General features: G+C 45.0%; 1 protein-coding gene across 1 annotated transcript in view; it reads left to right on the top strand.

The window, feature by feature from the left end:
- The window catches only part of OVCH1 (ovochymase 1), a 33,517-nt gene extending 12,045 nt beyond the window's left edge, over nucleotides 1–21,472 (top strand). Inside the window, 19 exon segments of the mRNA XM_052789921.1 lie at nucleotides 462–654; nucleotides 2,556–2,733; nucleotides 3,594–3,892; nucleotides 3,928–4,058; nucleotides 5,022–5,190; nucleotides 5,527–5,579; nucleotides 7,935–7,989; nucleotides 8,058–8,238; nucleotides 8,656–8,728; nucleotides 9,390–9,490; nucleotides 9,492–9,583; nucleotides 9,692–9,822; nucleotides 10,690–10,846; nucleotides 15,427–15,648; nucleotides 16,064–16,130; nucleotides 18,904–18,956; nucleotides 19,597–19,672; nucleotides 20,278–20,417; nucleotides 21,390–21,472. Of these exon segments, the coding sequence (XP_052645881.1) occupies nucleotides 462–654; nucleotides 2,556–2,733; nucleotides 3,594–3,892; nucleotides 3,928–4,058; nucleotides 5,022–5,190; nucleotides 5,527–5,579; nucleotides 7,935–7,989; nucleotides 8,058–8,238; nucleotides 8,656–8,728; nucleotides 9,390–9,490; nucleotides 9,492–9,583; nucleotides 9,692–9,822; nucleotides 10,690–10,846; nucleotides 15,427–15,648; nucleotides 16,064–16,130; nucleotides 18,904–18,956; nucleotides 19,597–19,672; nucleotides 20,278–20,417; nucleotides 21,390–21,472 (2,454 nt within the window).
- The last annotated feature ends 1,038 nt before the right edge of the window (nucleotides 21,473–22,510 follow it).

The following is a 22,510-nucleotide window of genomic DNA, read 5'->3' as shown; positions in this document are numbered from 1 at the left end:
GCCCTGCCCTAGGGAAGGCTGCTGACCAGGCTGTCACTAGTCTCCTTGGGGTGTACTTGCATGGATAATTTTTTAACCAAGCAGTAGCCTGTGAAGCTCCCTGCCCTCTGTCATACCTTGTGTGAAGATTTTCAAAGTAGTGCTGCAGCTGATGTTAGTGAAATGGCTTTCATCTTTACATTCTTCATGAAAAAAGGGGGTTGTGTACAGGGAAGGGCAGGTTGCCAAACTGCAAGTCAGATCAGGGGAGTGAAACAACAGAGCTTAGACTGGCGCATTTTAGATTAAACAAGAACAGCTGAATGAGCAGGGATGGTGCCAGGCCCCTGTGACTGGGGAGAAGCAAGCAAGGTTGTGTTAGCTTCTGCAGTAAAACCGGCCAGTCGTGCAACACCGTCAAAGGTCGGGGCTGCTGGCACAGGAATAAATGGCACCTTTCTTCCTCAATGGAGTTTGGACAGGGTGACTCTGGAGGCCCCCTTGCATGTCTGAGGGCTGGTGGCACCTGGACTCTGGCCATTGTGGTGTCCTGGGGGGTCAGTTGTGCCAGGGAATGGGATACCCTCGAGAGAAGCATCACAGCCCGGGGGTCACCAGGCATCTTCTACCAGGTGACTGCATTCATGGACTTCATTGCCCAGCACATGACACCAGGTAGGTATGAGTACTGGGAGGTTTTTTCCTCTCCTGTCTCTTTAGCACCATAGGGATACAAATTGCCGTGCTATTGCTGCCTCCCTCTCTTCCACCAACAGCAGTTCTGTTTAATTTCCAGCTGCTGCATCATCGGCAAGGTATATTATCTTTCAATTTGGGATGGCAAAACCAAAGGTTTCAACAGATAAGTCCCCCTTCAGAAACCCTGTTATAATAGCAGGTCTGACCCTTGCATCCCCTGAAGGAAAAGCAGAAGGCTACTCAAGCTGCCCTCTTTCTGGCTGAATGCAGCCCATCCAGCTCAGCAAGGTGTCCCTCGAGCGCTGCATACCAGCCCTGCTCTAATAAAAGCCTGCTTTGAGTGCTTGCCAGCTCAAGATCTGAACTGCTGTTGTGCTCCTGAAATGGTGTGCAGGCTCTATCAGGGGTTATCTCCTCATCAAATACACCTTTGAATGTGTATGGGAAGAGAGGCGCTGTAGTAAGTGCCGCAGTTTTAGTGGCTTATCAGAAGAGCCTTTTATAGCTAGGCACAGGTCTAGCGACTCCCCGATGGCCACTTGTATTTTTCTGGACAGATTATTACAGAGCTAATACAAGTTATTAAAGAGATGGTGTTATTTCTGTCATAGCCATCAAAGTTGAGGTGTTGGTATTAACTGATACCCAACCTATTATGGCTTTGCTAGGGATCCTTAATGATTATGCTTTCAAAGGGGGACTGTCTGCAGCTAAGAAGGTGCCTTTTAATTGGGAGCAGTATCTGCAAGGAGCAGAAGCCACATGGCTACAAAGTGGGTGCGTTACCCTTTGCAAAGCAGAGCTATTGGGATTCAGCAGACCAAATGCCCATAGAAGATGAAGGGAAGGCCGACATAAAAGTGGTGCTTCATTAAAAACAAGCTTGGAGTAGCCACGTCAGCTCTTAACAGGCTGAATGGATGCAAGCCCAGTGTGTTGGTGGGACAACTCCCAAAAGTTTGGGGATTTTTAAGTAGGACTTTGGGAAAGAAATTTTGTGCTCTCATCTGAGGCTTCTCTCAGCTGCATGTCAAGCACTTTGTGTTTGAAACAACTGCAGTGCTGTAGCCCATGCCTTGACTGATAGTGCCTGTACTGCAATACCCCATACAACAATTTTCTCTCCCTAGCTGCTGTGCCAAGCCCTCTCCCTGTGCCAGTGGAGTACAGTTCCCAAGGTGTCCAGTTCTTTGTAGCGGCTGCATTTGGTACCCCCAGGCTTTGGAGGATAATTACCCTGCCAACAGGCAACTGTAGTTTGGCTGTAGTAGCCAAACACTGAATTTTCCTCAGGGCACCCACTGAAGTGTTTCCCAGGGCTCAGAAGCTCCAACCACCGCCGGCCCAGGCACCACTCTCAGCAGTGTCTGGATGACAGTTGCTGCGTGTTCCCTGCAATGCCAATCCCCAGCTACACTTGCTGGGCAGGATAATGCTGTGGGGGAAGGCAGGAGGACACAGAGTCTATTTGTAATACAGATTCTGTGAGCCACACTCATGAAATGGCTGCGGCTGGCTAGAGATCTGTTGTACCCTTTATCCTTTGGTCTAGCCTTATCAATGTCAGTTCACACAAAGAAGCTTTCAGCTCCTGCAGGAGGCAGGGGAATGAGATGGACTGGGCTGGCCGTGGGTCAGCCGCACAGCACAAAGCTATTGCTGCTGTAAGAAGGCGTCAGTCCCCACCTAGTGCTGAGCAAATTCACAGCAGTCCTCTGCTATTGGTAACTCTCTTCCCAGATGGCTTGTGCCAAGAGGGAAGATGATAAAATTTACCACGTGGAGCTGGTGACATCAGTTGTCAGCTTCTGGTGCGTGCTTGCAGGAAAGCAGTCGCTGGAGACTCCCAGCCTGTGGTGGAACTGATGCGGGCTAAGCTCAGCCGTGCAAATACATGCCTTTACTATTGCTTGCTTCTAGCCTGTGCACCTGGAATATAACAGTGCTGGAGGACAAAATCATCTTGATACACTTCACCAAAATAGATGTAGAGTACGAAGTTGGATGTGACCGTGACTGTGTGTCCCTCTATTGGAATGGAAAAGAGCTGGATCAGTAAGTCTTGGGTGCCTTGGAGGACTGAGGGTTACTGAGTATAATTTCTTGTCATTCATTGTCATGAAGAACAGCAAATCTAGCTGGCTTTTGAGAAACCTTTTGTGTTTTGCACTACGAATCTAAAGAGCTAAAGGTGACACCCAAATGGAGGAGGGCAGGTGGGACTGAGGGACATCTTCATATTTGTGCTGGCATCTAGTACAGTGCAATGGGTGTCTCAAAAATGTCTTTCAACTGTACATAATTCTGTGCTACCTCTGCCTTGTCTCCAACATACCCATTTCACTCCTACAGACCCTGGGTAGCAGAATAAACTGAGCGCTTAGCCTTGCTTAGCTGGTGTGCGTCCAGACGAGTTTCCGATGTGTTAGCATAGCCAGCAAGTATCGCATGCATTGGAGACACAGCTCAAAGGCTGGCTCTTCCTTGGTTCAAAATTGGTTATATGGTGCAACAAGCATGCAGATTACTGGGTAACTGTACAGATGAGACTAAAAGAAACGTGGCCAGTTGTCCCTCTCAAAGGTATGCTTAAAACTGAACCGATAGAGAATAAATATTTCCTGCAAATACTGGCTGCCTCTGCACTCTAGCTTAGTTCTAATGGTGATGTGTTGGTAATAATGTTAATCCTTAGTCATGCAATTCATCCTTGAGGAATATTTGGTTGTTCATGTGGTTGTTTTGGTTGAAGTCCCATCTCAATTTCTCTGTACCGCCTCTAAATATTTTATAGGTAATGAAAGCCAAATAGTCTCTCCACTCAGTGAGATGGGACCTTCCCTATGGGATCTAGCCTAACGAACCGCTGTGAGATTTGCTTGCATAAATGTATGTTCAGCCCACCCTTACACCAGCTCCTTGTCTCCCTCGGGTAAAGCCTGCGGGGATGTGTTCCCAGCCCCTCCGCTGGCAGAGCTGGACCAGGCCACTGTTACGTTTGTTTCTGACGGGAGCGACGCTGGCTGAAACTTTGAGCTCACCTTCATGGCCCTCCATAAGGACCCTGAAGCAGGTGACTTCGCTGATGCTGTAGAAACTCCTTTCCTCTCCTTCCTGACCCCCTTAAAAATAACAACTATCCTTAGTGTGCCTGGGTTCCTTAAAAATCAAGTTGTTTATTTGCGTTTATTAAAAGTACCATATAATCCCGTCTGTTAAATTGTCTCCTTTCTCGTCTGAGTATTGCAGGCTTGGGCTGTGAAAGTGTCGCAATGTTAGTGGAAGAGGGGAAGACTGATACTGCTAATTAGCCTGGCTTGTATCCCAGGAACACAAAGTGCCACTGGCTCATTGAGGGTCCAGCAGAGTATGTCGTAAAGGTAATAAAAGGAGAAACTGCACTTAAACCTCTGCACTAAGAACTGTTCGGGGGACTGATTCAATAAAATCCTGCCAGAAACATCTGTGACATGCAAGACTGTAAATTGTAAGGTTTCCAGGTCACTGATTCTTTGCAGGGCATATTTTGTCAATTAGACATCACCTCTGAACTCATGAATGGAGGGGCTGTGACTGTTGTAAGTGCTTGAAGTCTGTAGGCACCAATCTCGTCTCAGGATAGCTTTATCTTGAAGTCCAGCACAGATCTGAGGGTAAAGGGAAGGTAGAGAGCATGTTGCAAACAATATAGTCAGCCTTTTCCTCAAGGCAGCATCAAAACCCCCCAAGCTACTCCTTAGCCCCATACCAAGGCGTCTGCTTCTCATTGAGTGTGGGCTGTCTGATAATAGTTCCCACTCATAGTACCAGCATCTCTTTATTTTTATTGCCTGTTGCTGCTTGTGTGCAGCAAGCATCCCACCGAGCTCCCCCCAGCCCGTGATGAGTCACGTTGCCATTTACATTGTTCAAAGCAGCAACATCTCTCCTCCTCTGCTGCCTTGGCTAAGGGGTGGAAAAACAGTGTTAAACCTAGGGATGCTCGAATGGTATGCAGACTGTTGCTTGGGTTGCCGCTGCTCAGTTGGTGTGAGAACTTGCAGTCTGGATTAGAAACCAAACAAATGAAAAATCACCCACTTTCCACGCTTGAAGGAAAAGCTCTTGGAAAGGCACTCCATATGGGACACTGACCCTTCAGAAGTACAAGGCACTGAGTGTTGCAGTAAAGATGACGGTTGAAATGCCTTAAGGCAGAGCTTAGGCCAGCTTCATCCTCTGCAGGCCTGTCTGTAGCCTTGCACAGGAAGGAGCAGTCGGGCCAAGATTGCCAACAGACTGTTTTGTTGCAAAATGTGACACACTCACCAAGCGATTCATGCCCAAATTCTTACAAATTCTAGCTTTTCTCCAGCCCGTGGTTAAGAAGGGTAAGTGTTTTGGTCTTGATGCTTCCCTCTTGCTTGTCCACTTTGCAGCTGGAGTTTGAAGACTTTGCTGTAGAACTTCGCCTGGGCTGCGTTTATGATGCAGTTACTGTTTATGGTGATGAAGTAGAAGAAAACCAGTTGGGTGAGCACTAATTGTTTCAGACTTAAATTAGAAATCCCTGTGGAAACAGGCATGTTTTATCACCAAAATATGCTCTCTGGTAACGTGTTGCTCGGTGGCAATGGTAAGGGCTTCTGCAGGAGCCCTGAGGCTTGCCTACCTGCCTTGCCCATCATGATGTGGCCAAGTGCACCGTTGGCACAGGAGATCCCACATCCTGATCCAAGGCTGTGCTTTCTCATGGAGAGCTGGCTGGTGTTGCAGGGCTGGATATAGGACCATGGCTCATGTTCTGCTGCAGAGCACACCAGTGTGTGCTGCTGGATCAGGCCTCCACTCTGTATGTCTCTCTCACAGGAGAGAGCAAGAGCAACTTTGCTCTAAGTGTCATTGAAAAAGACATGTTCAAAGTAAGGCAGAGTGAAAGAACGGTTGTTGATGGGTGTCTAATTCTACTGAAATGAATACAAATTCTTTATGAATTGAACTAATTCTGTTGGAATTTCATTAATGAAAAATTGCTAACCTGAGGCATCGCTTTCCCACACTTTCAGAAGGAAATATTTTTTAATTCCTCACTTTAAATCTGCTTCAGTTTTATCAATATAAAAATCTTTAACTTCAGTGAAATAAATGTTCTTTTTTTTGAACATCTATATTTCCAGATGTTCCTCCTACTTGGATGAAATGAAAACATGTTGTAACACCCCATCTTTTTTTAAAAAAACAGCTTTCAGGCACCACACTCACTTTAGCAGAGCTTGATATCTATTCTTAAGGTGCAAAGCAATCTGGTGCTCAGAAGTGAAGATATTTGAATTGAATTCTGGCTACCTCTTTACAGGCCTGTCTGTCAACCAAAAGACAGAGTAGAGTGATGAAGGGCTGGTGCTCTTTACACCAAATAAGCTGGGTAAGAGGCTTGAACTGGCCTGGGTTTGCCATTGACAAGTGATCTTTGGCAAACTGCTTCTATTTCTTCCCCCATCTATTTTGTGGTGGTAATTTAGTTGCATGTGTTTACCAAATGCTGAATAAGTACTAACACTACAGTTCCCTTGAAAAGAAATCTGGTTTCCATCGGAAAGGAGTATTTAAGTGGGGGGAAGGCGGCTGACAAATTTGGAACTGGAATCTTTCAGGGGGGAGCTTTCAGCATCACAGAGTGTTTCACTAGACGCTTTCCAGCACAGCTTTGCCATTGGAAATTCAGATTCTTACAGGAAAGCTCCTCTGGAGTAAAGTGCAAGCTTCCTATCCAGCTGCAATTATGGGACTTCCAGATGCTGTGCAAACTGAATACTCTCAAGAGGAAGAAAAGTCTAGCAGCTGCTTTCTAGGTCCTCAACCTGTACATGTAAACCATTCAAGAGAGACTCTGCTCGCACCCCTCAATGGTGGCAAATATAATTCTCAAGTGTGGGGGGTTTTGTGCGATGGAGGGCATTCACACTGTCTGTTGAAGATTACTTGTAGTTCCACTATGAGAAAATTGGGATTACTTTTGTGTACCTGTAGCATAACTGTAGTAGATAGATAAATTCTGGCTGCTATTGCTTACTGATATCACTGATTATCATTGCTTTGCAAGCCCCTCTTCTGCAAAAGTTCTTGTTTTAATCAGAAAGTCACCAAGCCTCTAGGGTTTTGGTTTTTTTTAGAAACCTAGATTAGCTAAAGCCGCAAGTGCTTACAGGATGACATTTCTCATCTTAAAAATACAGCTTCTTGTTCATTCCAACAGCTAATCTCCATGAATTGTAAGCTCCCAAACCAGTGCTGAGTCCAGGGAATACCATGCTGGTACATTTTGAAAGTGATGGGGAGAGCAGCTTCAGAGGGTTTAGAGCCTGGCTCGCTTTTGTTCATTCAGGTAAGTAGAGAGATGCTTGCTGTGTCTAACAATGTCCATGTCATCTGCAGCTATTCTTAGACCCCTGAGCTTATTTTTTAGGCTAATCCTGCCGCATTCTGTCAAGGTAACTTTAAAACAGAATAGCTACTTGTGGCAGAGCTCCCTTCCCTGAATAAGGGAGATGAATCAAGGTTGTGGGGGGTTTTTGTTGGGTTTTTTTTTTTCCCCTCACTGAGAAATGAGATGACTAACTTCTGTTACCTGAAACAAGCAGCCTTGTTAATTCTGTCAGTGTGATATTCCCCTTGAAAAATCTCATTAGAAGAGAGTCTTGATCCTGGGGGCTATTCTGCTGTTGTTGCTACTTTCATGAATGTGTGCCAGCTGCTGCTTGAGGGGATGAATAACTTTTCCCTTCCAGAGTGGGGACTTTTTGAGCGGACAAGCCAGAGCTATTTACCCAAGTCAGAGCTAACTCTTATTTCCCCTCTTGCAGAGGAGGCAGGAAGAGAAGATTCAGGATTAACTACTGCACCAATGTTGCCTCTGAAGGATGTCCCCTTAAGTAAAGAAATTGAATTCTGTTCAGTTGATCTGGTCTGAAGAGCTTTCCTCTAACATATAAGAGGATTATGCAGTGAGGCAGATGCTTTCTGACCTCAAGTCCCCTTTTGTGCACTTCTTGCATGGATGAAAAGTGATAGGCAGGTGCCCCATCTCTCATTCTCCATACGTGTGGTACGTCCTCTCCATTCTGGTTGCATGCACTTCCTATTGGGAGCAGGGACACAGTGTAGAGGATGGGAGAGCGCTGCTTTCAGCGCCTGAGCCTCGTTTGCTCTCTGAAGTGCTCAACTCCTTAGGATTCAAGCTTTCATGTATCTGTTTTTCCTTCCCCCACCACTTCCAGACAGAGCAGACAAATTTGGTCTCTCCTGCATCTTTGGCCTTGCTGTATCCACTGTGTGAGGTTATTTAGGAAAACAAGAAACTTGCCTGTGAAAGTGTGACTAGTTTTCTGGCTCCCTTGCAGACACCTGTGGCCTTCCCCCGGTTACTCCCCAGTGGCTGTTCAAGCGTGTTAGTGGGGCCAAGGAGGCCTGTCCTCGCTGTTGGCCATGGCATGCCGCCCTGAAGCTCCTTGGAGAGTACCAGTGCAATGCGGCTGTCATCAGCCCTACGTGGCTGCTGACAGCCACCCACTGTGTGCAGCTGTGAGTGTGACCAGCACGTCCCCAGGACACCTCTGCTCCTCTCCCCATGCTGTGTGCTCCCCCTGCTCCTTCAGGCTGGGGCACAAACAGATGGAGAGCTATAAATTATATTCACACCTTCATGTCCTGTATCAAACCTTCCTTCTGCCCTTCCTCCATGATCAGTGATTTTAGAGATGGCAACAGTTTGGTCTCACTTGCAGAAGATCCATTAAAGTTAATTGGACTATCTGCTATCAGAGCTGTAGCAAAGCCAGAACTGACGCAACACATTTGTCGTGGTGAGAAACTCTTGCTCAGCAGTCCTGGGAATAAGTGACTAATTAGAGAAGAGCCAGAAGGGATGTATGACTGCTGAATAAGGAAGCTGTATGGCTGACTGTAAGTAGCACCAATATGTTTGCTTTCATTATACAGATCCAATAAACCCTTGCTCTGGATTGTGACAGTAGAAGACCATGACAGAGCCCTGAGAGAGTCAACAGAACAGGTGAAAACCAAGCAATACCATTAAAAATGTTTACTTTGGTGTACTTGCCCCTACAATATTTCTCAAAACAGATCTATATGCACAGTTAAAACAGTGTTGACAGCAAGGCAAAATGACTGATATGTAGCACAGGTTGAGGAATGAGAAAGGAAATCCAGGAACTCTGGTCTCTTTCAGCTAACTTGCAGTTTATAGAGGTATGTTTTATATCCGGTTCTTATTACTAGCAGTAAAAAGTCTTAAAATCTAACAGAGATGACTGAGTGTCCTCAGCATCTTACTCTCTTAGTGTTGAGCAATATATCTGTCTATAAAAAGCTTGCTGACTCTTTCTTCCTCATGGAGAAGAGGAAGAAATACATGTGGAAAAGAAGCACAAGTGACTCACACTAGTCTTCTGCAAAAGCTTAGTGGCTTGTGTTTGCACAATGAAGCAGTCAGCCTTCACTCTAGGCTCAGGAGGTCTATAATCTCTCCCAGCAATCTTCTCAACTGAAAAATGAAGTGGGGGATTTGTATTCAAAGTCTTCGCACCTTGTTTCTTTTCATGACCTATTTTGAGCTTGGTCATTGCTTGTGGGATTTTTGCCCTCTCCCTTTACAAGTATGCTTTCAGGATGCACTTAGAGGGCAGCTTGTTCCTTCTCTGCCCTGGTCACAGGTGAGGCAGGTGAAAACCATTGTGGTGCATCCCCACTTTGACATGCTGAGCTATGACTCCAACATTGCCCTGGTGCAGCTAGACATACCTCTGGAGTACAACGCTGCTGAGACCAGTATGTCTGCCCAACAGCACAGAGATATCATCTTCCTCTTCCCTCTGTGCTATGTCTGGATAAGGGATCATCAAAGAAGGTGGCTCTTCTGATTTTGCGTGTTTGCCTATTATGAGCAGAACTCACATTTCCATCTCATATTTTCTTCCTCTGCCCAGAACTAACCTCAAATTGGTTTCCCAAGCAGATGGGAGCCGAGCTAGGCAGTTGCAGCAGACATAAGTGCCTGTACTTGAGAATGAAATCTGTGAGAGAAATTACTACTTCAGTCACCCTGGAGAGATCACAGCCACGATGCTTTGTGCTGGCGTTGTTTCTGTAGGAGGCTAGGACTCCTGTCAGATAAGGTAAAACTAAAGGTGAGCGTTCGTGAAGATGTCTGCACGTAGATGTCTGTAGATCATCTAGGGAAAGGGACTGGGGAGGACAGAGGAGAAAACAGCATGTAGCAAGTGACAGTTAAAAGCTCCAACAGCTTGCTTTCCCTGGAGTGGACAGTACTTACAAGAGCAATAGATGCAGTTGATCTGTATGGGACATATATGCAATGTGCAGTGTTGCTCGGAAGCGGGACCACAGAGTTTAGTAATGTTTCTCTGGACTGTAATTTTCATGAGACCTGTGGAAGAGAGTGTGTTCTTCCCTTGCACTTCCCGAGTCCCATACCTTATCCCAGTGAAACACTTCCCATTGTAGCTTGCTTGGAACTCTTTTTCATGGCACTTTTTTCTCAAGAAAAACTATGATGACTTCTATTGTTTTTATAAAACTCTTGTATTGAGAGCACTGTTCAAGAACCAACTAATCTCCCTGAAATCATGAGGCAAGCAGGTAAGAACAGCTGAGTAAATAAAAGGCAAAGTAATTCTGACTGAGGCACTGTCAAGCCAAAATGCGGGTTCTGCTCAATACTGCAATCTTATGGCAGACTAATAAATTATGTGTAACACTAAAGTGCACTACTCAGTCATATTTTGTCTGCAGCCTGTGCTCAGTCTTCATGCTGATAAGCAAGCCTTTAAATCACTCCGTTGCAGGCTAGGGCTGAGTTGCACCAATGGCTGCATGCTCTCTTCCTGCAGGAGGCTTTTTCTTGGGCAAATCTGATCTGTGACAGCTCTCTTAGCCACAGCAGTGTGGAGGCCAAACGGGCTAACTGCGAGTCCTCTCTCTTTTGGTTCCTAGGGTGGTTCTGGTGGCCCCTTGGTTTGCAACAAGGAAAATGGAGCATTTGCTCTTTACGGCATTGTCAGCTGGGGTGTTGGCTGTGCCAGCCCAAAGAAACCAGGGGTCTATTCAAGGGTGAGGATTTTCTTGTACTGGATAAGACTGCTGATGAAAGGTGAGTTTTCTTTGTCTGAGTGAGATGAGTCTTGAATATAATCCCTTTGTATAAAAGATCACAAGTGCATTGAGGTTTTGTCTCAGGTTTTCTGAGGCAACTTAAGAGGGAGGAAAAAAAAATCCAGGTGATTTCCTGCAGAAAGTCTCCACTTCCTCCTCTTCCTCATGCCTCGCCACTAAACAAAGTTTAGCTGAAATGAGAATGGGAGTTTCAGAAGCATAAGACTTGCATTTAGCACTTCTGGCTCTCAAATTGACTATAATCTTTGGACAGATACTTTTCTCAGTAAAAAGCATCTACTTGTGAAAATGCCTACCAGCCCCACACTTTGATGGGCAGAATAGTTTGGGACAATGCTGTAAACTGAACTTGTGCGTCTGTGTATCTAGATATATTTAGCACCACATTCAGGAGTCTGCAGGATAAATTTCACCAGAGAAAGTGCTGGAGAAAGAGTAGCGTATGCTAGTGAATAAAGACTGATTGCATGAAAGTGATGATATCTTACAAAAAGAAGAGGGCCCCTGTTCTTAAACTGGGGGGGCCCTCATGCAGAGAAATGAGGGGAGCAAACCTGTTTGAGGTGCTCCATGTGAACCCAGCATTGCCATACTACTTCCCCGCACCAGCTCGCTCTCTTCTTTTTTCCCCAGAAGTTTCTTTCCTGCTGAGGCCCCTCAAGTCAAGGTGAATTTGGCTTCATAGTTTCATTGGCAAATGGAGAAATCCACCACTTTAGCTTGTTTAATCTGATGGGATTTGAGAGATTTCAAAAAGCCACCAGATAGCTTCAAGTCTTTTTTCCATGCTAAATAAACTGATTTGTCATTCTAAAGAAATGTTTTGCTTTGGCTCAAGTAGTTGCACTGGGAAACTGCTGATGCAAAACCTTTGTCTTCCAGAGCTTTATTCCTCCTCCTTCCCTGCATGTGCACATGTACAGCCAAGTATGTAATTCTCTATTTAGTGAATAGTTGTGATTGTCCCACAGCATTTCTTAAGAAAGAGGAAAAACCTAATCCGGGACAGAGTTTTCATGTTTCTGTCCATCCTATATTTTATACTACTGCTGGCAGCAGAAAATGGAGGACTTCTGCTAACAGGAATAAATTTAATGTTTTTTCTGTATCCTGAACAAAGTGTGCTGTAGTTATGAGCAGGAAATTAAAGTATATATTAAAGAAAAGAGCACATTGTGGAAAATGCTCCATTCTCAGGTCAGATGAGCACTTGGACTCTCCTGCTTTGTGCTGCAGCTGCTGGTCTTTCTCCCTTGTGGCATCATTCATAGTCCCACACTGACCTAACAGAAATGTTAGTACAGGTGCTGACTAAGGGAGAACTTTCTTCTAAACTAAAACCAGTTAACAAAACAAGTCATCACTGGTATGGTAGCCAGACCATCCCCACAGATAAACTGGGAGCTGGCTAGAGATGTTCCATACACTTGGATCTGACAAAACTGGCTGCTGACCACTGACTCTCTGAAGGCTGTAACGGCTTTCATGGATTTACTGTAGGTCGGGCAGTTTATGCAGGGAATTGCTCAGCTCTGTAGCTGTAAATCTTTCCCAGAGGTGGAGGCTGTAGCATTGCAAACAGTTTTTATACATGGCTTTGTACAAAAGGTTCAAAGCCCTGAGGGCTCTTTGAGCCAGATACTGGCCATTGGCTCCTTTATCTGACCTTCGTATGATTGCCTTCCTATTGTGGGAAGTGCTTGGCCATGCTGACTGTTTCTGAGTTTTGTATTAAACTGTCTCTAAGCATGCTGTGCCTCTCCTCAGGTGCTGAACAGAGCGTCCTGCAGGGCAGTGGCAGTGCACCGGAGACCTCAGCACAGGAGCAGCCAGCGAAGCTGCCCACAAAGCTGACGGGGGAGGCGTGCACGCAGGGTAGCTGCAGAACTGTGTGGAGCTGTCGTGTGCCAGAGCCTGCAGCGCTGGGTTTGCAGAAGGTGGTGGAGCTGGTTCAGTTTAGGAACAGCTTTGGGCAGAGCCTGGTAACAAAGTCTGAGTCTCCTAACATCTCGGTGCAAGTGGACACAGCTCTCTGGATTTTGTCCTGGGAAGAGTGTGTGTGTACACACAGGGAGAGGGGAGGGAGGCTAGTGAGCAGAGCCACGGGAAGAAAGACTCTGTTGTAGCTAGAAACACTGAGTTCACGTGGAAGAGCCAGGGGTCCATCAACACTGATGCTGCAGGTTTCCTGTGCACTTGGGTATGGTGCTTAATCTGCTCTCTCTCCCTTACTATCCTTGGAATGAGGTATTGTTTTATTATTTTTTATTTTTCATGTTTTGGACTGAATTTCTCAGGGCAGGGACAGTTACTTAATCTCTTATGCATGTACCAGAGCGGTGGTCTCGGGTGAAGCGCTCTGTCAGCTTCTGCTGCTTTTGAAGCACAGCAAACAGCCCCGTCCTACTGATGTGCCTCCTCCTGCCTATTAAGCATTTAAATGTTTCTCTGCCTCTGACGCTGTGACAGTGTTGGAGGAAGACTGATGAAAAGGCTGAAGTGCCCCTGAGTTACTGGGTGATGCTAGCTCTGGCAACAAATTGGAGAATGCTGTTGCTCATGGCTTTAAAAAGCAGTCTGTTCAGGAGGGGACATGCTACCGGCTCTGCTGGCAGACTTGCGCTGTAGCCAGGGTGTTGGCATGCAGTGTGTGCTTTCCTCCTCTTCCCATGGGCACCCTTGCTGGTGCTCCAAGACATCACACCACTGAGATAAAAATAGGTCCCCCGAAGTGATAAGCAACGGGAGGTGGGGATGCTTTCGCTATTTGGGAAAGTGCAGTAGAGCCAGTGACTGTGGGGGCATCATTAGCACAGCAGCTCCAGGGCTGGTTAGCCTGGCCTGGAAACATCCGCAAGGCTCTTGCCAGCACTGGACGGGCTTGTCTCAGCTGAGCTGCTGGTCGCGGCGTGAGCTCAAAGTCACCGCAAGCGCGTGGTGCTGTAATGACCTGAATTGGGGTGTCACCCTGAATGCAAAAATTCTTTTTAAAATGAACCTACAGAAAAGCTCTTGTGGCTCAGCCTGCTGGGCTTTACTGCCTTCCAGATTGCAGTACCCATGCCTGCACTGCCATTCCCTGCTGTCCTCCGCTGCAAGAACAGGGCCCGCATCGTCCAGCAGCGCTGAGTACGTGCAGGAGCCCTTGCCTCACCCTCGTGCAAAGCGATGATGTGATTAACTCATTGCTCTTCAACCTAGACTGTGGTGGAAGAGGTTTCTGGGTTTTTTAAGGCCAGCTCTCCTAGGGGAAGGGTACCCTCCCCATAACTCAGCTTGGCCAAGCTCTCTTCCACTGTGGGTCACGCTTCCATCTGTGCAGTGCTGTTCACACTGCAGCACCTTCCTCAGGAGGCAAATGTTCCTCATCTCCCTTCTGGATTTGAAGGATTTCTACCCAGCAGAAGGGCTCAGCTCTCCCCACTCTGAGCTCTCAGCATCCCGTGCAGGTACGCAGAGACACGGCGTGGTGTCAGCATCCAATCTGAGCAGAAAGCTCATAAAAGTTGGTGTGGGAGGAAGCACACTTAAACAGAATTTAAGCTGCTCTACAGAGGGTATGACTTTAAAAACTGCTGCCTTGGGAGGCAAACAACCCTATTATGCTTGGTACTAAAGGGACATACAGTTCTCATTAGTGATCTTGTTTTCTCTCCTCCTGCTCTGTTATAACCACACAGATGCTTCCAAATATTTCCCTGTTGATTTGGTCTCTTATTTAACAAGTGTTGAATCTGACTGCACTGTGTGCGCATGTAGCTACAAGCTAAGCCTGCTCTCCTCCTGTGCTTCTGGAGAACCAGCGAGTGCATAGACAAAAGCATAATATTTCATAACTCTTGTCAAGGGCTGTTTGCAAGGTCAATTAAAAAAAAAAAAATTACATTTCTTCCTCAGTAGTGAATGAGCATTTGAAGTTGGTAGGCCCATTAGCCTAGGTCCTTGATCAACCTGGTATCTGTTTATCTGTTTTCCAGGCATTGATTCAAAGCATAGCTCAGAGCAAATTTGCAAGCAAGTCTGTGTTCCTCTAAGGCCCGGCAGCTCACTCCTTTATGCTGCCTAGCTTGCGTCTGCTGCCTGCATCTATGAGGCTGACAGGACTGCCTTGTGACCCTGTACACTTCGAGAACTCCTGCAGGCTTGTACCAGCCTGCATGCCGGACCTTAAGAAATGATCAAACTGATGGGAACAGGTTTTAAAAAAAAAAATAATAAAAAAAAAAAATTTAAATCTGCCCTGTGTAGGGTTGAGCTTTTTATCAGATCCATTTGTTTTGGCCAACTAAATGTGTGCCTTTTTAGTGGCTGCAGTGGCTGTGCTCTTGCCAGTGATATCAGGATATTCAAACTTCCAGCAAGTCCAGTAATACCAGGGGGCGGAGGGGGAACCAGTTAAAAAAAAAAAAGAAAACTAAATATTGGAAAACCATTTCCCACTAACTTTATTGACTTGCTAGACTATCTTCAATCATAGGCAGAACTGTCAGGTTTTGTAGAAAGCTCTTACTGTCTTTTCTTAATGCTTTTATCACTGAAGTGCACATTTATCCACAGAACGTGCGTCAGAAGTGGAGTTAGAAGAGCCCCGGGGGTTTATCTCTGCTCCTTCCTCGTCAGGATACATGGGAAGCACAGAGTGCTCTTGGATACTCCAACTGTCTCTGAAGGGCATGGCAAAGATTATAGTAAAGCATCTGTCAATATCATCATCACTGAACTGCCAAGAGGAGTTTCTTGAGATTTATGAAGAGAGCCAGAGAGGAAGAAAAGTGCTAGGTAACAACAAACAATCCAGCTGAGGACACTCAGTCCTAGAAATCTCTCACTTTCACTTGGGCCACTTACAGAAAGGGTTTCCAGCCGCAGTTGCCTGGCTCCGATGCGTGGCAGCCTTATGTTAAGCTTCAGAGCTCAGGCTGTAAACTTGGCTGAAGACCTTAATCCCTGTGTCAGTGTGCTGCGTTGACTCAGTAAAAGAACAGCCCTCTTGGTACACTAAAGAATGGTAAAAAAAACTATACAGAAATAAGCTATGGTATTTGGGCAAACCCTTACGGACACTTGTCTATATAAGTGACTTGTGACCTCCTGTATTGACAGCTTCTTTTTCAAAGTCAGTCCCCCTTCCTCCATACCCTCTGAGACAACAACGTGAGATGCAATGATGGTACTTATTATTTACCTCTTGCAGGTGGAATGAACGACACTGAAGCATTAGCGCCTGGGAAACAGGGGTGTGACTCTTTATACCAGAAGAGGTATTATCTTCTATGCAGAAGGCTATGGTCTTCCTCACCTTGACCTTGCTGAGGTGCAATCCAGTCACTGAGACACTAGTCTAGATGAACACAATCCACAGAATTAAAAGAAAGCTAAATTAAAATGAAAGTGAGAGCTTTAATGTTGTTTACTGGAAAGTTTAAGTTTCTAGAGGCCTATATGTTTGCATGTGTACTGCACACTGTGCAGTTAAGTAAAAATCTAGTTGGAAGTGCTGTGTGGCAGAGAGCAGGAGCACATCAGGGTAACTCCATTTCAAAATGCATGGTGGAAATGCTTTTCATTTCCTGTTTTAAAGGCTTTATACACAAAGTAGGAGAAAAGGAGGAAGGGGAAAAAGTGGAAGAGATAAGATGCAGGGCGGTATTATCTACATCTGTTTAAAATGGCAAGTCAAATGCCAACTTTCTTGTCTGCTGTACAAGATGTGCAGTATATAAACATTTTTGTATATAAAGACAATAAATTTCTACCTTCGCTGTATTGACATCTTGGGACAGAAGGGAGAACACCTGTGCCTTTATGTACACAAGTGATAGGCTTTAATTTAGCTACTATCACTGAAATATTGTAGGGTCACTGGAGCAGATTTGTGGCCATGAAAAATACAAAACAAGGTGTCAATGTCTGAAGGGGTAAAGAATAAAACACGCTTTACTGTACAAACCTCAGGAACCAATTTTTTTAATAGTCTGTGGGGGTTTGATTTACTTCTTCCCTCCCCCTGCACACAGTCATTCTGAAAAGGATTTAGAAGTACAGAGGAGCATTACAGGATCCAGGGGTCGGTCTGGCTTTCTACAGGGAGAGATTAAACAGACTCAACAGGCTGGAAAAGATAATGGAGAAGTGCATGGCTTCAGAGACTGCTGTGAATGGCACAGAAAGGTGACTAAGGAATGCTTAGCTCCTAATTTTTGCAAGGTAAGGAGTACGGACATCAAAGGGAAGTATCAGACAGCAACTTGAAAGCAGAAGGAATTAATTAGAACTTGTTGGCACAAAATGTAAATGGGGAGGGGGGAAGTAACAGGAAAGGAGTGGAGGAAAACTCATGAAGGCTAGATCTTGCAGAGGTTTTATTGGGTGTGCTGGAGGATCTCTGACCTGTGAAGATGTTCCTTCTCCCAGCATCCCCTCCCAGCTCTTCAATGTGTTTTTTTCTGCCCCTCTGTCATCCCCCTTTATTCTGCCTCTTTATAGGTTTAATTTATTGTGATTACGGATGTTATAAACTAGTTATACAGAAGCATTTCTCCTGGGTAGGTATCCACATTGATAACCTGGTACACAAAGTGTGGTGGAGAAATCAACCATCAGCCTTTGGGAGTCCCACTGGTGAATTCCAGTGTATGTGCTCTCCAAATATTTTCAAAATTAAGTGATGCCTCTGGAAAAAGTTTTTGGATAATAGCCATTCTGGGTTAGACTCTCATCCTCTTACATCACACAAGTGCTGTGATGGCTAATGCTCTAGAGAAGAGGCCCTATTTAACTTCTGTCTGGGTGTAGATGAGGGCTATGTGCATGACCACCATAGCTCTCATATAAGGGAAATAAGCTGGTTTTTGCTGACACTTTGTTACCACATGTGGTAGTAATGCTTCCAGACAAAGACCTTTAGGGTAATGAAACATGCTCGCAATATTTTTTTCATAAGAAAAAACACCCACCAAATCTAAAGTTTAGCATGTCAGTTAACTCTGAGTTGGGAGTGAAAGGACAGGAGAGGAGAAAGGTAGAGGCTGTGCTAAGGAGCTCTTAGAGCATTCCACAGCTGTCTTCCTCCAAGAACTTATTTATAAATGCACACAAAAAAATTCTAAAAGTATGCCTATTGCAGCGGAGAATAACAGTTTAACTATCATAACTATTTATATGTAGGACAGAGGAAAATACTATCAGAAATGGGGCCATCAGTCAAACTTTTCCCTGAATAGGAGTCTAATAGATAGCTCCCTGGAGTGTCCTCCAGCACACAGACTTGCTGCTGTGTAATAGCATTTGTTATGGCTGGCAGTTTTTCAAGGTTGGGTATATTAAACTAGATTCCTATGTCTATTTATATGCCAACATATTGAAACAACCTGGTTTGGTGTTTTTTATTTTTTTCCCCTTCTTCTCTAGAGCCGGTGAACAACAAGTCAGTGGGTGCCTGTCTCTAAACCAAATAACTTTTACTGAGGAACCTAAAACATAGACTTGGGCTTTAATGGCAGCATGAGCTAGAACTTTAGGATGATGGTATGACAGGCAAGAAGAGGCTGGAAAATCCAGAGAGCCAGAAAGTAACCTGAAAAAAATTAACATGCTTAACAACTGAAAGTACCTATCAGTGGAGATGGAGTAATGGCAAAAATTCCCTGTCCCATCTCATTTTCAATTTAAGTCCAAGAATGAACCCTTAAGTAGTCTAGCAATTTTTCAGGATAGGCAAAGCAAACAAAATGCCTAGCCTCGTAGGTAGACTTGGGGCAGCTGATACTGTGCAATGAACTGAACAAATCCCTGCTGGCCAGCATAGACTTCTAAACAGTAGGGCACTTCTTGCAGGACAGGGGCTGGAGGTGCTGCCTGCTGCCTCATCAGGAGGTGACTGCTGAGCAGCCACATTACCGGCATTGAACATCTTTCAAATGTGAATAATTCCTCGCTTTTCTGCCTTTCCGCAGAGTAACTTGTATGACTTTTGCCTGCATTTCTCAAATGGTGTTTTTACAGTGGTGGTGGTGTGTTTGGATTTGCTTCTAGCTGTGTTATGTGGTACCATGCAGTCTCCTGCGGTTCTCCAGAGGCCCAGACCTGTAGTGAAGATGGTGCTCTGCTCCATTGGCCCTGCTGCTTTCAGCACTGAATACTTGATGCTCAGGGTCCAAGGCAAAGCCAAACTGTACAATCACTTCTCTCTAAAGATGAACTGACCTGTTTGACCTAAGCTTCAAGAATGTACTTGTTTTCAAGATGCCTTTACGGACTTTCTCGAGTTTTTATATACAGATGTTCTCCAAACATATGAAAAACAAGAGCTCTTCGAAGCTCTAGCCTGGATAAAACTGACTGATATACAAAATGCTGAAGCTTGAAACAAGTCTAAAGTGAGTTTGGGTTTTGTAGGATTATGATGAACAAGGTCTGGCCTGTAGAATAGGAATGTAGTAGCTTTCCTAATTAGTTTGTCCTCTAACTGAACACATCTTTTTCCAGATGAACTTTTAAAATGAGTGTTTCAAGGTTCTGCTCTTAGATTGGCTCTCACCCGTGATCCATGCTTTTCTGTGGGGGTGACACGTCATATAGGAATTGCCCTGGTCCCTGGTGAAAGTCCATTTAAAACTTAATATTAAAGCTGAATTTAATGCTCTACATTCTTATTCTTTCCAGGATAAAATCGTGGCAATGCCCTAAAAAATCCCAAGGAGATGAGCTCAGAGTTGTCATGATGCACAGATGTCATCCTTACAGGTCGGGAAGGAATGATCCAGTCACTGGGATACCCCATGAGATATGCAAATTCCACCAGGTGAGCATCTGAGTTCTTCTGGCTTTTGTAACTCCTTCATGAAAATCTGCAGATATCTGTGATGTGGTTTTTAATGAATCCATAGGTACTTCAGTGCATGTTAGAAAACTGGGCAAGTTCCTCAAAGAGAATTAGGAAAGCTGGGGGGTACCAGTATCTTCTTTCCAGCAAACAGCAGACAAATCTGACACCTCTGGGCAAAGCTCTCATCAGAAAGCATGTCAGAGGCCTGAATGTTGTATAACTGGGGGGTTAACAATGGCAATGCTAAACTATGTCACTAAAAATCTTTTGGCACTTTTATCTGTTTCCTTTTCTTCCTCCCTTATCATGCTTAGTTAGGGTAAGAGAGAACTTTCCATTCACGTGGCAATAGCATAGACTTCTAAACTGTTTGAAAGCTTAACTTCAGAAGTAATGAATAATATGACCAAAATAGATTTGGATCAGTATCCCATCTTTGATTTTTTTTTTTCTTTTCTCTTTTTAATGAGCATTACAATCCCTTTTGCCTTTGCTCACATTTTGATAGCTATCCCTAGGAAATAAGAGCCAATTGTAAAATATGACGGCATTGTGACTTTGTTCTTTGCTTTGTGCTGCAGCTGCCACTGGAGAATTGTAGCCCCATTAAAATCCATTGTTCGGCTTGAAGTCCTGGACTTCTGGACTGAAAGAAATCTGTCTAATTGTCATGGCCAACTGATGGTGTATGAAGGATTTTGACTAACCAAAGAGTTAACAGGTGAGAGAGAGCTCACCTCAATGCTGGGGTGAGAGAAACAGAGGAGCTGAACTAAGTTTCTTTTGCAGACAGTCAAGGGAGTTTTACATGGCACACTTCCATGCTCCAGAAGGGATTTCCGATAATACTTGGAGCTACTTCAGCTAGCTCAGTATCTTTCCCTTCCTAGAAATACTTTTGCAATCAAACGTGTTGGATACAAGGTCCTAATCATGGCATGGCTGTGCCTTGGAACAATGTGAGTCTGTCTAGGTTGCTTTTTCCCAGGCTTGAACTTGCAGTGTGACAAGTTGCTGTGTGTGCCAAAGACAAGCCAGCAGGTCAAAGTGATGGGGCCAAGGGATGGGAAGCTTTTCCTACTGCACCGCTAAGCGAGGGGAGGTACATACCCATGCTGACTAAGGAGCTGTTGGCTTGATTATGTAGGATATTGCTGGGGAAGTGAAGCTGTGCAAGTATGTTCTGTATGTGGAATAGAAAGCATAGATCGGAAACTTAAGCTGTTAAAGCACTTATGGATACAAGGTTCTTTAGTGCCAGGTCTCAGTTACATGAGACTCTCAAAGTGACTCATTCCCCAGAGAATATGGGTGTTCTGCAGTCTTGTGAGCACTGCATAGTGTCTTGCACAGCCTGAGGTGGGGGCTGCCTGTCAGAGCAGGGATTTCTTCTGACCGGAGTAGTCCAGACAGTGGGCACTTGCCACTAGTGATTTGGAGTGGTTACAATGGGTGCCTTTATCTGTTTGAAGAAGGCCCCCATTCTGGTTACAAGTATAGCAAGTTATCTTCTGATCATGTCTGTGGTCTAATGCAAGAATTCAAAGCTGAATGATATCAGGATTTTGTGTTAAGAGGCTTTTAGAAAGGGAAATCTTTTCTGACACTGCATTTTGAAAGACTATACCTTACAGCCCTCAAGAGAAAAAGGGGAAAGTGGAAAGCTCATGTCCCATTCTGGTCTATTTTGCAGGCAACTTCTGTGGTGATGCTTCCCTCTACCCTATAAAATCCCGAGGTTCAGTGGTGCACAGTGACCTTCGCTTCCAGGGCTGAGGCACCCATGAAAGGCTTTCTCTTGACTTACTCTACTCGGGAAACATCATCTGGTAAGTCTATTATGATTTTGGGGTGGGGGTGGAGTAGTAGAGCCTAAAGTATGGCTGTTACATTTAAAAAAAAAAAAAAAAAAATCTATCTATTCTGGAGAGAAATGGCCATTAAGAATAAAAGATCTATTAAGGATCTTGAGTGCTGATGATTAAATGCATAAGTAGTGATCTAATTACTGTGCTCATTCCGCACTATAAACCTGTAAAAAAGAGATAACTAACTTAGCTGTTACTCTCTATATGCCCCTTTCCATTTTGCTCTATGAAAACAGAATCCCCTGTTCCCATGGTTCATCTGTTATTACTTCTATAATATCTCTTCTGCCTCTTCACCAAGTAGGCAATACTGCTGTTGGCTGCCGCTGTTACCACTGCTCGCCGCCACACCCGCCCCCAACCCAACCTCATTTCTGCCAGTACCCAGGGAGCTATGCAGTTAATTGGGCTCTAAACTTAAAGACCAAAGGAAACCTTCCTCACTTTCTTGCTTCCCAGGCCAGGGTACAGCTGGTGACACGGGCGGACAGTTTTCCCTGTGAATAGCGCTGCCCTGGCACCATTAAGCAAATTAGTACTTTGATGCCTCAGATCAAAGAAACTTGGAGCTGGAGAGATGTGTCCAGTCTGACTCTTCTGTTTCTGTGGAAGCAAAACGTTTTGCATTTCTAGCAACTTGAGCCATATCTAATCTCCTTCCCCCATCCCCCTTTCTCCTGTCTTACCTATGCTCCTCACTGCTGTGTGAATGAGCACATCTGCTTGTCCACATAACTGGCAAATGTGTCGGGCTTCAGAAGTAAATCATAGCAATTAAATTTCTCGTATTAAAATTCATCAGACTTACAGTACCATTAACAGAGATCTGCCCACTTTTTCACGTGCACACACGCATTTCAAAGATGCACTCTAACTCCCAGCTCTCCAAACCAGGAGGTGCCTTTTCCATCCACCCATAGCCAGGCTTGAAACTCCTCTTGGCTCA

This window comes from Harpia harpyja, chromosome 6, assembly GCF_026419915.1.
Source record: "Harpia harpyja isolate bHarHar1 chromosome 6, bHarHar1 primary haplotype, whole genome shotgun sequence".
NCBI lineage: Eukaryota > Metazoa > Chordata > Aves > Accipitriformes > Accipitridae > Harpia > Harpia harpyja.
The sequence above is the reverse complement of the archived record's forward strand: the minus strand, read 5'-3'. Positions and strand labels throughout refer to the sequence as shown.